This window comes from Cucurbita maxima, unplaced genomic scaffold (genome assembly GCF_002738345.1).
Source record: "Cucurbita maxima cultivar Rimu unplaced genomic scaffold, Cmax_1.0 Cma_Scf00006, whole genome shotgun sequence".
In the NCBI taxonomy this organism is placed as follows: Eukaryota; Viridiplantae; Streptophyta; class Magnoliopsida; order Cucurbitales; family Cucurbitaceae; genus Cucurbita; species Cucurbita maxima.
Window position 1 is genome coordinate 3,467,019 of NW_019272022.1, and position 14,494 is coordinate 3,481,512.

General features: G+C 37.5%; 3 protein-coding genes across 3 annotated transcripts in view; 1 reads left to right on the top strand and 2 right to left on the bottom strand.

Moving 5' to 3' along the window:
- LOC111480950 (arabinosyltransferase XEG113-like) overlaps positions 1-3,858 on the bottom strand; it is a 6,665-nt gene extending 2,807 nt beyond the window's left edge. Inside the window, exons 1-7 of the mRNA XM_023126189.1 lie at positions 3,383-3,858; positions 2,524-2,820; positions 2,174-2,379; positions 1,530-1,635; positions 801-1,057; positions 518-653; positions 131-225 (exon numbers count right to left, since the gene is read on the bottom strand). Coding sequence (XP_022981957.1) covers positions 131-225; positions 518-653; positions 801-1,057; positions 1,530-1,635; positions 2,174-2,379; positions 2,524-2,820; positions 3,383-3,569 — 1,284 coding nt within the window. The 5' untranslated portion in view covers positions 3,570-3,858. The remainder of the gene's footprint in view (positions 1-130; positions 226-517; positions 654-800; positions 1,058-1,529; positions 1,636-2,173; positions 2,380-2,523; positions 2,821-3,382) is intronic.
- A 1,631-nt stretch (positions 3,859-5,489) lies between these two features.
- On the top strand, positions 5,490-9,555 carry LOC111480297 (F-box protein SKIP31-like). The gene is made up of 9 exons (XM_023125259.1): positions 5,490-5,760; positions 5,929-6,138; positions 6,216-6,289; positions 6,485-6,560; positions 6,953-7,063; positions 7,430-7,604; positions 7,716-7,834; positions 9,031-9,097; positions 9,191-9,555. The coding sequence occupies exons 1-9, from the start codon at positions 5,683-5,685 to the stop codon at positions 9,259-9,261; spliced, it is 981 nt and encodes a 326-aa protein (XP_022981027.1). The 5' UTR covers positions 5,490-5,682; the 3' UTR covers positions 9,262-9,555.
- A 594-nt stretch (positions 9,556-10,149) lies between these two features.
- Positions 10,150-13,983, bottom strand: LOC111480262 (uncharacterized zinc finger CCHC domain-containing protein At4g19190). Its single transcript, XM_023125203.1, has 7 exons — positions 13,703-13,983; positions 13,558-13,620; positions 12,858-13,012; positions 12,602-12,727; positions 11,877-12,078; positions 11,252-11,366; positions 10,150-11,163 (listed from the first exon to the last, which is right to left on the bottom strand). The coding sequence occupies exons 1-7, from the start codon at positions 13,922-13,924 to the stop codon at positions 10,430-10,432; spliced, it is 1,617 nt and encodes a 538-aa protein (XP_022980971.1). The 5' UTR covers positions 13,925-13,983; the 3' UTR covers positions 10,150-10,429.
- Between the last annotated feature and the right edge of the window lie 511 nt (positions 13,984-14,494).

Sequence of the window (14,494 nt, forward strand, 5' to 3'; positions counted from 1 at the left end):
AAAAAAAAAAAAAAAAAAAAAAAAAAAAAAAAAAAAAAAAAAAAAAAAAAAAAACGGAATCAGAAAATCAGAAATGCAACGTTTTAGGACATCATATGAGAAACACTTAGGTTTATTGTTAGAACACAACCTGGTAGTTAATAAGAATGAAGTGTGTATCAACGTTATGCTCTCCTTCAAGTAGTAGGTTCCTAGGGATTGATGGCTTAAATGACAGGTAACCTCCTGCAGAATTTCCCAAGGAATGAATAAACATTCAAGCATCAGTCACAATATCTTCAATAGTGGGGCATGCCAATCATTTGATCATGAAGCCACAAATAAAATTGAAATCTTCCCCATAAACAATAACGTAAAGCGGGTTCTGTCATGACCCGTACAGAGGTAACACAAGACTAATCACGAAACCACTGAGTATTCAAAGGTGAGGGATAGAAATCAGATGGTTCAAATCTTCACTTCCTCTAAGCATCATGTAGTTAAAAAGAATGATCCATGCATCTTGTACAAAACTTACCCGGTGTATCGAAGTACTCTGGAGGATCATAGAAAACCATTGCCTCGCGCAGCCTGTGGCGCTTTCCTTCAGTACCCCCATACTGGAATGTAGTATGAATGGCATATGGCTCCAATCTAAATTGTTGAAACATTGCCTGCCATTGTAATTGGATGCTTAGTTCATTAAGTAGACTAATGAGGATACTTTTACATGGCCATTCTGATTAATAGGATGCTGTGACCCGAAAACTCACGGATGCTAAAGAGAAAAAAAATGCTGAGGCAAAGCGTGGAGGTCCTACCTGGACAAAGTAGGTGTGTCCACTACAGAAAATACTTGCTGGTAAAATTCCTAGCTTGAGATAACCATCATAAGCATATACGAGTCCACTGTCTTCATCAACAGCTGGTCCGTATCTCTTATGAACAAGTTGGTTGAAACCATTTTGATCCCAAATACTATCATCGGCTAGGAGCATTTCCTTCCACTCCTTGGCCAATTTTTTTGATGCTTGTGAAGGCCGCCAGTGAAAAATTCCAATATTCAAGGCACCAGAGACTGTTTCAAAAGCATTACTACCTTTAATATTGCTACGGCACAAAGTACAGAGTTATTTCAAAAGGCAAAATTTGAAAGAAATTTTGAAAAATCATCTGGTTAGAGATTGAAACTTCAGTTGCACAAAACAATGTCCCCATAGCGTTTGAATCTCTTCAAAGACACAAAGATGGAGCAATTTCAATCATGGCAAAAGAAACTTACAGAATTATAGGCGTTAGCAGTATCCAAATGAACCTCTGCATTTCCTACTTACAAATGTGCTTATGTGTTCTTGATTTCATGAACATTCATGAAACACACAAGAAGAAGACAGTTTTAAACAGCTTTACTTCTACAGCTCATAGAGGGAGCTAATGCTGTAAACTCTATGCTTGCACATAGTATTTTCTTTTATATTTTGGGCTGGGAAAACTCAAGTAGTGACTTTAGATCAATATCTTGGAAGAATGGAGAATATTTAATACTTCACCTTGGCTCCATATATCCAAACTGTCATCGACCACTGTTGGTACAACCTGATCACTTGAAGTTAAGACATCTGCTTCAGGGTAACGAGCAAGATATGGGAGTGGATTCTGTTACATGAAACGAGTTATGAGGTGACGATTTTTCTGATAGTAACATTAAAAGAAATCTGAAATGAATCTATGAAAGATTTTAATAAATGAAAATCAACCATGAAATTGCATGCATAATGAGGATTACAGGGACTTCTGTTAATTTTTCTCATGACTTTAATGGGACTTAAACCTTATAAAGATCAGTGTCTCGTTCAATATTATTTTATAGACTTCTCAACTCTTGAAAATCCAAAAAGAAAACCTCCCTCCCGCCCCGAGATCTCCCCACCTACCCATGAATAGTAAAACAATGTCAAAAAGATCGGTTTTTATCAAATAATAAAACTAACAGAACGACTTCGACACGCTAAACAAATCCAAAGAGTTTTGACATGTTGAATATGTCTTGTTGCAGTATTGAGATCAGGAAGTCTCTCTAGGTAAGCCCAGCCCAGAATAAACTAAATGAAACAAGTTAGCCATTAACATAAAACCAAAATTTAGAAGTAGCTTGCCGGTGAAGGAACAACCAAATAACGATTCTGAAACGTACCTTTAACCAGACCATGTCTGTATCACACATCAATAACTCAAAACCATAAGGGAGAATTGAGTTGATAAGAATCACTTTTTCTCGTCCCATCTTATGAAATGTAGGCGACCCCCAGCCAACATCCACTGTGCTCATATGGCTTCCCATGTCAAAAACTGGAATACCTTTCCAATACAAAGCTTCCAACAGTTTGGTATCCATTGCACCTGAAACAATCATCCAAGCTTCCTAAACATATTTTCAAAGTAATGAACAGTATATATATGCTTATTCCTATTCGAAGGAAGGAAAAACGATCAATTCACTAACGCTGCCACCCAAATGATATTAGGAAGGATTCAGTAGCTTACCAACAAGAAGATTAGAAAGATTAAGATCTGTCAGATGCTTAACCCAACTAAGGATGAAGTCCATAAATGCATAGTTACCAAATGTCACTATTATTATGTTATCTTTTGCCCTTTGCTGAACTAGTTCCTTGCTTAGAAGAAAAGTCTCGGGAGGAGGCATAGTTTTGGTGACTGGAGATTCCCAAATTGGTTTTTCCCCCTTGTTGTGAACATCTGTTCTGTGGAAATCTGGAGGTGTCGCTGTACTCGGTTGTGTTACATATGGCTCTTGATCCTTGATTAGAGTTGAACCAGAATCTAGCGAGAGAGGTAAGTCATAAATGAACGGAGACAGTGATAATTTAGATCAAAAAAAGAACACCGGTTGCACGGAGAAAAGAAAAGAACTTGCTTCACGACCCAATAAAATGTTTTCTTCTTGGATATGAACAACCAACAGGGGATATATATTAGGGAACTAATTAGCCAAACTTGGTTAGAACTAATTAGCCATTGCCACAATTCAATGAGGAACAAACAATGCATTGAAGGGTCTGTTTAAGAATGAAACAAAAACCAAACGTTCCACACAATAGCCGAGAACCAAAATTTTACAAGTGGATTGGAACTCAAAGAGAGTTTTCAACAGCGCCATTTTTCACAAATAAAAATTGACCAAAACCATCACTCATAGAGGATTTGGTCTCAACCAAGCGCAAATCCAGTTTAGCTTACAGTGCATCAAGTAAACTAATCCAACATCCAAATGCAGTGCGATAGAGCAAGTAAATTGGCTAAAGTTCTATATACCAACAATCATTCAACCATTCATCTCAATAACCGAGAGCAATAAACTCAAAGAGAGAAACAGAAAACGTACTGGTCAATTCAGAAGAAGGAGACGAAAACCAGGAGGAGCTGGAATCAGAAACAGAGTTAGAAGACGAATAAACAGCCGAAAACACATACAACGACGAGAACACAATGCCAACAGTGACCGTCGTATAGATCACCAAGAACAGAGGCCTCGTATTGACTCCCTCGGGACACCCATTTCCCGAAACCATGTTCGCAGAGCCTTCAAATCGTCGATTCTGTGAAACTCTTCAAATCTCAACAACAAATTAGCCCAAATTTCGTCTAAATCATCGCCATCGCAGTCAATTCGTCCTCTAAAACCTGCATCTCTCAGAAGCGAGAACGAAGAGCGAAGAAAATTGGAGTTTAGGTGATCTAATGAGGTCTGTGTATTGCGATCAGTGAACCATTTTTGTGGCCAATCTTGTGAAAGTCAACTCCCTCTGTTCATCTCTCGGAGACAAATTCTTGTTTATTAGGGACAGCTTGCATTTGGAACTCGGTACTAGACCGCTGATCCGTTCCCTTTACGAACCCAGAGAAAGGAAGAAAGTGAAAGGGTTCTTATAATCTCTCGACCAGCCGCCACCATTTTTTTAACTTAGCAAGTTAAGCATAGGAAAACCCGTCTTGAACAAAACAAGTAGGATCTCGAGCTATGACATTAAAATTTAGAGTTCTGACATGAATTCCAAAATGGGTAAAGCTCGAGTCATAATCTCAAATTTTGGAGTTTGACATGAATTCTAGAATGTGTACGAGATCTCGAGTTATAACCTTCAAATTTGGAGTTATGACATGAGTTCCAAAATGGGTAAGATCCCGAGCCATAATCTCAAATTTTGGAGTTTGACGTGAATTCCAAAATGCCTACGGGATCTCGAGCTATAAACTTAAAATTTGGGGTTCTAACATGAGTTCCAAAATGGGTAAGATCCTGAGCCATAACCTCAAATTTTGGAGTTGGACATGAATTCCAAAATGAATCTCGAGTTATAACTTTAAAATTTTGAGTTCTAATGTGAGTTCCAAAATTAGTAAGATTTCGAACCATAACCGCAAATTTTGGAGTGTGACATGAATTCCAGAATGTGCACGAGATCTCGAACTATAACCTCAAAATTTGGAGTTTTGACATGAGTTCCAAAATGGGTAAGATCCCGAGCCATAACCTCAAATTTTTGGGTTTGACATGAATTACATAATGTGTACGGGATCTCGAACTATAACCTTAAATTTGGAGTTCTGACATGAGTTCCAAAATGGCTAAGTTCCGAAAATATAACCTCAAATTTTTGGATTTGACATAAATTTGAGAATGTGTACGAGATCTCGAGCTATAACTTTAAAATTTGGGATTTTGATATGAATTCCAAAATGGGTAAGATCCCGAGCCATAACCTCAAATTTTTGGGTTTGACATTAATTCTGAATGTATACGAGATCTCGAGCTATAACCTTAAAATTTAGAGTTATGACATGAATTCCAAAATGGATAAGATCTCGAGACATAATCTTAAATTTCAGAATTTGACATAAATTTAAGACTGCGTATGACTCGAGTCATGAGTTTAACGTTTCGTCCTCGACTTAAAAAAATATATCTGGATAGAGACGAAAGCTCACCAAATTTGATGACATGAGGTAGTAGAAAATTATGTCAGACAAAATAACGGAGTAAAACATATATTATTAATTAATTATTTTTTCCTCCACATTTTGTAAATTGTTTTTTTAAAAGAATTTGATTAAATTAACATTGTAATTATTTACTTTTTGCCATTCTAAGTTTAATTAGGAAACCTAATTAATGTGGCTTAATGTAATAAATAAAATATAGTAATATTATATTAAGTTTTTTGTTATTTAATTTAATAAAAGGCTAATTACAATGTTTAAATTAACTTTTTAGGAATTAAAATAAATTAATGAAAAAAAACAAAATTAAATTATTATTATTATTATTATTTTCTATTGAAAATATATTTAAGGGGAAAAGGCCGTCTGAAATTATTTGACCGTTTATAGCAGGCTGGGCCTTATCAAGATACGGCCCATTGAACCCAACCAAAAACTTTGGGCTGTCGGCCCAATTTGGAGAGTCTGGCCGCAGGATGCTCGCGTTGTGCAGTTGTGGAGAATCCTCACCTGGTGTGGTTCCCGTGATTTCGGGTGGGTTATTGGGGGTCGGTTGTCGTTCTAAAGGCCGGAACTGCCGGCTGCCAGCTCCGGTCACCGGACGACGCAGGTTATTTAGTGGTCTGTTCAGTGTTCACGATCCGATCGTTGCAGGAGTTTGGAAATCCCGCTGCTTGATGTGAAATGTCCATTCCAGATGAAGAAGACGAGTTCTTAGCTCAATTCATCGAATCAGAGGTCCTCTCGGAGGTCTCCGATAAGGTTTGTATCGCTTTCCGTTCTCATTGTCGATGTTGTTTGTCGAGTTTGACCGGAATTAGGGCGTATAGTTTATACATGTTCGTTGGTTTCTCCAAATTTTATCATGTTGATGCCGATTTAGGGTCAATTACGTCGGACGATGATGAATCTGAGTGTGGATTTTTGTAGGAAGAGGGGAACAGGGAGGAGGAACCAAAACCTAAGAGAGCTCGAATCGAACAAATTAACCCTAACGAACAAAGAGAGGTAGCTTCGGTCACTACTTCGTTCTCTCAATCTCAATCCAAGGGCGTCGTTCCCGGGAGGATTGAGACTGGAATTTTCAGTAAAGTTCCTCTGGAGCTCTTCCGCCATATCCTCAAGTTTCTCTCATCAGAGGTATTGTGAAGAGTTTTTTTTTTTTTTTTTTTCATTTTCCATCTCCATTTTTGTTTTCATTTCATCATTTGGTGCAGGATCTGGTTTCTTGTTCACTGGTTTGTCGTTTTTTAAATTCTGTGGCGTCTGATGAATCATTATGGCGAAGATTGTAAGTAATGCCATCTTATTTATCCTATCTATCTGTGTTTGATCTGCATGCTACTCTATGGCGCAACGTTAATTGGTTTTCCTCTGTAAAGTCTCATCTTGAACCCTAGAATATGTTCGAACCCAGTTACCATAGGGAACATATTGTAATATCTCTAAATATCTACTAACACTTTCACCTGCAACTCGTTTGCAGATATTGTCTACGATGGGGTCTGATGCCCGCGACCAAGAAGTTGCGCCAATGTCCTTGGAAAAAACTTTACATTCAGGTTCTTCTCTTACCCTAAATCTGCCACTTGAAAGAAAAGAAACGATTATAAATTCTTATATTGTTTGGAAGAGAAAAGATTTGAAATGAATGCACTTACATTCTTTTTGTTTGGATGTTAGTCGAAACGAAAAGAAAATAAAAAAAAGTTTATTTATTAAAAGATGGTTAGGAAGTGGTTTGCTCAAAATTGTATGAAATCTAATGAGGAACAAAAGCCAGTATGATTTGAAATCACTCCTAAGAAAGAAATTTGTATACTGAATCTCTTAACACTCTGAGATCTTGGAGTACTTTGGAAGGCTCCTGCTCGCAGCAGTATATTCATCTTGTTAGCTGATTTTATTCCCCTCTTGGTAATGTACTAATCACCCATCTTTTCTTTCATCCCAGCGTGACGGAGAAGATATGACTCAACTGGTTCGAGATTGCTCTTCTGAGTTTAAAGAGTACTATATCCAAATGCAAGCAGCAAAAAGAAGTCAAGCACCTCTTCCTTCTCAGGTATCTGATTTTCTCACAAGCTCGTATCGCTGTTAAAGAATCACCCGTATTGTTTCTGTTTCTTTATCCTTATGTTTTAAGAAAGGGTTGAATAAATATTCATGCACGGTTGCTTGAAACTCAACACATAGTTTCTTTTATAGATTTGTTTTTTGGGTTTATCCAAGGCTATCTCCCTCCCTCCCTCCCTCCTTAGTAAGAATAGCTTTTTACTTTTTTTAGGAGTCTTCCTTGTGGAGGTCTCTCAGGTGTCTACGTAGAGCGTTAAGACCTAGAATAGAAGAACGCCTGTAGGCGGATATTTTGCTTGGCAACTAATTCTATTTTTCTGGTAACAAAAAAAACAAAACAATTGGGCATTTGCAGGTGCAGGATGACCAAATAATTCTTGACAGGACTGTGGCTGATCAAGTATCTTCATGGAAAAGCAGCAAGGGCTTGGCTGACAAGATAGTCATAGATCACACTTGCTCTGGAGAAACTTGTACATATTACCAAATTGGAGATGCATTTGTATGTGAAAAGACTGGACTTGTTCATGGTAGGATACTCCTTTTTGGTATTCCTTTCTCTTTTATATTGAAATTTTGTTTTGGATTATCCAGTGGCTTTAGTACCCATGTAATTGATGAGTCGCATGTTTTCTTCCTAGTATGCGATGACACGTGCAGAGAAGTCATTATGGATCCCGATGATGAACAACTTGTCTGCAGAATATCTGGACACTGCTTTGATAATCTGCTTTTGCCAGATTCTATGGAACCGGATTCGGTGAGTACAAGCCTCTTTCGAATGTTACCGACCTTGATGAGTCTGATCTTTCTTCTGCTATCTAACTTCCTATCAGAGGGCTCACTACTGAAAACCTAGCGAGACTATAAATGGGATATTTTTTATCACTTGTGTAAAGTAAATGGTAGAGATTTCGTAGCTTTTCTACTCCGTGTCAGTTGAAGGCCTCTGACTAATTTATGACCTCTTCTACTAACTTCAGTAGCCAGCTTTCGTAGCTTTTTGTCTGTTTTGAAGTTCTCAGTTGATTCCACTACTAATTTAAGTTCCTTTATGTTAAATTATCAGCAGGATTAAGCTATGAGGTCAACATAATTTAATTGTTTAACAAATTTTTGGCACTTCTCTTCACATTTAGGTTCGAGTATTCGGTTGATTTAAAAGTAGATCTGAAATTATGACTTCATGTTTTGATTCCCAATGCTTATGTTGTTTGGACTAGAAGTACTTTAATCATATATTCTCAGCACTCCTCACATGTAGGTGTTGGAGTGATCCACAAGGTCAAGCATTTAGACATGAAATGATGGAGAAAATAACATTGCAAGAATTTCAATGTATTATTCCAATACCTTGTTTAATCACTACGTTTAAATTATTATTATGATACATGTATGTCTAGTTTAGTCCATTTTCCCCTTTCTATTCTTAATTTTCCAGAGGCTTTTGTTCGTCGAGCTTTTGTATATTCTTTTTATGACTTTGTCTGTCTGCTTGCATCTTTCTGAGCCCGAAAATGGATGTTGAACAGTTTTGGATTGTTTGAATTGCGCAATCAGTGTATAGTCTTATCATTTTTGGTGCCAAATTACTGACCTTGGTCTGGTGTGGTCAATGCTTCTCCCTGCATTTTTTCTCTTCTTCCAATGACTTCTAATCATCCAATATCATAAATTTTCGGCCTATGATTTATTATATAACTTGGATCCTTCGATCAACTCCATCCAACTTCATTAATCTCTCTCAATCCCTCGCTGTTTTGTGCTATTCGTTGTTCTCTTTGAGATATAACACCCATGTCTTTTTAAATTCTTGTTCATAATGCTTAGTATCTGATCCGTTCACATTGTGAATTATTTGAACGTCATTTGTATGCCTTCATCTCATGGAAGGTTTCTTCTGTGTGTTCATTTCTGTTCTACACCTCATGTGGAATGTATATCACAAACTTTCAGGAACAGCAACTAGCCGGTGTAACCGATGAGGCGGAGGCAGAACCATTCATGGGTTCGGGCCGTTTTGGTAAATGATAACAATCTAATCTTTTTTCTCTTATTGTTATCGTTTCGAAATGAGAAATGCATATATTATACAAGAGATATTAATTTGTTGCAGCTCGAGCTTACTTGCTGGGATACAACTGTGCTGATGAGGCAGAGCTAGAAGCTACATTGAGGTTTTGCTGATATTCAGAACTGGAATGAGTTTGTTGGGTTTAGGTGGTTGGAGCCTTTGTTTGATTGATTGAAAGAAAGAAACTCCTGCGGGTTCCAATTTTTGGAGAGAAAACTGCCTCTTTGACAGTATGGTTTATATTAGTTAATTTCATTGTGGAGTAGAAGTTTGTTAATTAGGTAACATATAATACATAATATACATCATCAACTTTCTTACATTCGGAGGCTCTCTCTCTCTCTCTGTACTGTAAATTCCATGCTGCCCTCTGTTGATTGAACAAAGTATGCATAAATTCTTCGGTATCTTAGGAGAGTCATGTAGTTCGTAATCTGATGAAAATGGACCCATTGGAAACAATTTTAAACCAGGCATCTGAAAGTGTGCGTGTATATATGTATATATATAAGAATTAAAGATGGGCGAGGGTGACGGCCTTGATTGGGTGCCCGTCTAAGATCCTCTCGGGCTTGGGGGCCTTTGCTTGAATTATGCACAGGGCTAAAAGAGTGTGTGCATTTATTTGTTATGGACGACCACAGTCCCGACCTTACTAACACTGGAAGTTTACTAATCAATGAATCCTCAAAATCTAATTTCTTTTCTGACAAAATCAACCAAGCCTAATCGGTTTTCTACCATACATAAAACTTGTCTACCAGACATGTTGTAAAACATTTTTTTAACATCTGTTACCGAATACACATCTTAAAACATTTAATAGAGCACGTCCTAAGATATTCAAATAAAAACGTCATTGGCAATACACTAATTCTCCACACGAAAATGGAAGAATAATAGATAATAATAGATAATAATGATATATGAAATCTAAACAAGAAATTAGAAAAGAGAAAAATGAAGTCTTAAAGAAGGTTAAGAGATGCTGCAATGTGGTGTTCCTCAATCAATGAATCAATTTGACATTTAAAGTAACTCAAATTTATCATATCTCAATCAAATAATTACTTGTGTATAATTTTCGATTAGGAGGCTCAGAACACCAATGGTACGTTTTTTTTTCTTTTCATAATCATACTCCAAAGTGTAATGATCAAATAGAACATCTTATCTTAAGGGATAGATATCAGGCATTACCAGCTATTGTCAGCGTCGTTTTACTTCGAAATACTATGCTCCAACGATCGTTTTAACGTCAAATTTTGATGACAAGATACACTAAAGTCTTCTCTTCTTATCTCTAGCATGTTTCTCTTGATCAGAATTATCTGATGAGTAATTGTGCTTTTGGCCTTTACTTCTACAACGCCTGTTCGTTTCTGAATCATCAGACGAATAAGACCTCCTACGTCTCATCTTGCTACTTGAATGATGACTATCTGGGCGATGATCTTTCGACGAGGAGTGTTTGGATCTGCTTTTATCACTTCGTCGATGCGTCTTGAATTCGGACTCTTCAGAAGAGTATGATTGGTTTTTTCTGCCTGATCTGTGTTCTGATTCAGAACCCTTGCCTTTCCTCCGTTCATCCTGCCTACTAGAGTCTGAAATATCAGAAGGGCTTCGTTCGGGGCAATATCGATCAGTAATATGAGGCCGCTCAAAGTTGGAAACATCAGAAGTATTTAAATGCTTCCTTCTATGCCTTTTAGTCCTAAGATGCGTTTCCGAGTCGAAATCATCAGAAGAATAGGAAGTCTTGTGCTTGTTCCTTCTACTTCGCCTATCTGACTCTGAGGTTTCTGGACTTGATTCACTACAGATTTGTTTCTTTCTTTTAGATTTACTTTTATTCTTTGATATTCTCTCATCGTCTTCTTGATTCTTTGCTTTCCTACTAGATGATGATTGGAGCTTTTTCCGTGAACTTTCTTTCGAAGACTTCTTTTTCTTGGGTTTGCTTGTAAAATTGGACAGCAATTCCGGGACAATACCGCCACTGCTGAGAAAGCCTACAGATTATAGATGGGAAATAATCAGTTACCAGCTAAAAGAGAGAAATCAGAATCGGAAGATTGTCATGGTGGAAAATGCATCGACCTCCGTACTCATCAAATATGTCCTCGGCAACTATTTGCTGGTTCGGGTCGTCGGGATTAAAACCTCCACGGGGAGGACTGATTCCTGGTTTCTGCTTCAACTCCCACTTCAGAGGCTGTAGATAACATGGAAAAGGAAACACATGAGAACAAATATTTAACATGCTAGACTCGGGTTACCGATCAATGGTAGAGCAAGAGCTAAGTCACCAAGTAAAGAATGACGCACATTAATGTCAGCATATTGAAAACAGTATACACACTAATGCAAGAATATCAGACTAGGTATGTGAAATCGCACATCGGTTGGGGAGGAGAACAAAACATTTTTTATAAAGGTGTAGAAGCCTCTCCCTAGCAGATGCGTTTTAAAAATCTTGAGGAAAAGCCCAAAGAGGACAATATCTGCTAGCGGTGAGCTTAAGTTGTTTAGTTGGGGAGGAGAACAAAGCATTCTTTATAAGGGTGTGGAAACTTCTCCTTAGCAGACGCGTTTAAAAAAACTTTGAAGGAGAGCCCAAAAGGGAAAGTCCAAAGAGAACAATATTTGCTAACGGTGGACTTAGGTTGTTAAAAGGTAATAATCCAATGTAAGTTTGAAACGAAGAATAAATCAAAATACTAGCCTCACTGCTCTCTGCATGGGCAAGTATTGTAGATAAAGGGTCATCTCTTTTCAATCGATTTTCTTCATTTGGCATTATAGCATCCTTCAACGGACATTCACGGTCGCCACTTTGATGGCCATAGATCCCACATCTAACACATTTCACATTGCGTACTTCTACCCCAAATGGTTTTACTCTCGCAAAAACACCTGTGTCCATCCTGGAAACAGACGGAAAGAAACAATAAATCTCAAACAAAATATGAATAACATTTAGATTACATAACCCAAAATTAACTGTGAAATTATCCAAATAATACCGTACAAGTACGAGATTGTTTATTCGCTATTTGACAGCTCATTTTGTATACTACCTTTTAAACTCTTTGCATATGTTATGCTTTATCAGATTCTTCATGAATGAGGACCCTCCAATATGTTTTTAAGTATAAGTGGACTAAAGAACAAGCAGACATCGATCCAGAGGGACAAACAATCCATGTAATAATAACGTCAAGAAATCGGTGGTGTATAAAATCGACTGAATTTTTAACTATGGATGTTCTCGAAGTCTATTAAGTCAAAGGGTGATAGATAAACAATTAATAGCATTTTCTCCACCTTAAGCAAAATTAATGAGCCATAGTCACTTATTCCCTATATGCTAACTGCTACTAGAGTTTGCAACATGCAAAATCAAAGTGGTACTCATATTCATTCAATCTCAGCATGCTAGCAACTTACCGAGGGGCATTTTTTAAGACTTCAAATTCTTCTTCGGTGGGCAAAGCACGCCCGAAAACATCTTTTGGCCTTGGTTTCTTCTTGTCGCCATGGTCCCTATTGACTGTGCCTGACGATTCTGGTGGCCTACAAGAAGAAGAGAAATTTTACTGCCTTTCAAGGGGAAAAAACTTCAAATCATCCTCATCATTGAACATTCCTTTCCATTTCCATTTGCAGAATAAGAACATAATTGCGCAAGATAAAGATGAAGTACCTTTCATTCACAGAGCCATCCTTGGGCAGATTCTGAGAGGAGCTATCACCCTCTTGATTCTTCCTATCATCAGCGATCTCTGCAGCTTTCGCACTTTCAGCATTGTAACCAGGTGGTCGTACATACATAAAACTAACCGCTTTCATCATCTCCAACTAACCACCAAACACAGATTTCAGCAACAATGACCAAAATTCTCCATAAACAATAAGCAGAAAAACAATTAATAGCAACTCGTTAAATAGCAAATGGAAGGAAAACTACAGTCCACTATCTATTCTCGTAAAGAAACTACAGGATCTTTCGTCCGGATGGAAGAGTAACGTTGGAGAAACAATTTCAGCTACGTCATCATCATTGAGATTGAGTTTGGCATGGCGACTGTCAGCAGCAGGATTTTTTTTCAGAAATCATAAGACATAGAAAATTTACAAGATGAGAGAGCCACTCTCACGAAATCCTAGCCAATAGCCATAGAAAACCTTCTCCAATTTGCAACATAAGCAACCAGAAATAAAAAGAATGAAACAGAACTCAATGAAAAGATGATGACGAGATAAGATACAAACATCAACCAATCACTAAAAATCCAAGTTAACTATGTATCGTTAATCTAGAAAGCTTCACAAAAGTGCTAAATAAGAACTTTGCTTCAACTCAAGGTGTAAACATCAGAAAGCCAAAAAAAACTAGGTAAGACCTTTTCCTTCTCTTTCTTGGAGACAAGAGCAGTCTGGCGAAAGAACTCCTGCTCTTGAGCATACTGCAAACAGGAAAAAAAAAAAAAACATTGATAAGAAAGATCTAGCGAGTGCGAAACAACAGAAATGAAGCGTATAATTGACCTCGCGAGCAACTTCCTCGGCGCGCTTTTCTCGCTGAGAGTGAGTCTGCTCGGCGATCCATTTCCGGCGTTGATTAGGGTACGAGAGAGGATGCCAGGGCTTCTGGTTGAGATAGGAATGGCTCCAAGCGGTGCCAGCCTTGGTTTTGTAATCAACTTCACCGGATCCAGATTTGTCGGAGAACCTCTTGCTTAGCCGGATACCTCCTTCTTCGCCGTCCATTCTCCGTCGTCGCCGCTGCAAATTCCCCGCTTTCTCGTCCGACGACCCTCGAGTTCGGTAATCTCTGCCCTTGGCGATTTCTCGGCCTTGCTTTTCCAGTCCTCTAACCCATGGGCCTTCGGCCCATTTACAACCTATTTGGGCCTGAATTTTACATTTTTAGTACAAAACCCATAGACCAAAGGCCCAGTTGTACCAATTGGACCAAAATGCATAACGTTAAATCATTTATTTAAATAACCAGCCAACAAAATTAAAATAATTAATTTATACTAATTTTATAATAAATTATTAAGATAAAAATCTTTTAGACCAACTTAAAATTTTAAATTGGTTCAGGTTGTGGCCCGAGTAATTAGAGTTTTTATTCAATCCAATCCTCACGTTTGATTGAATGGTCGGGTTATTTTTTTAATTATTATTTTTAAAAAATCCTAGTTTTCGAATTGTGCACTACTAAATTATGTTACAAAGGTCAATTATTTTTTATTTTTGGAATAATTTAAAAAGCAAAGATGGATTGTAACCTATTTTCAAGTTAGCCCGACAAAAAAAAAAAAAAAAAAAAAA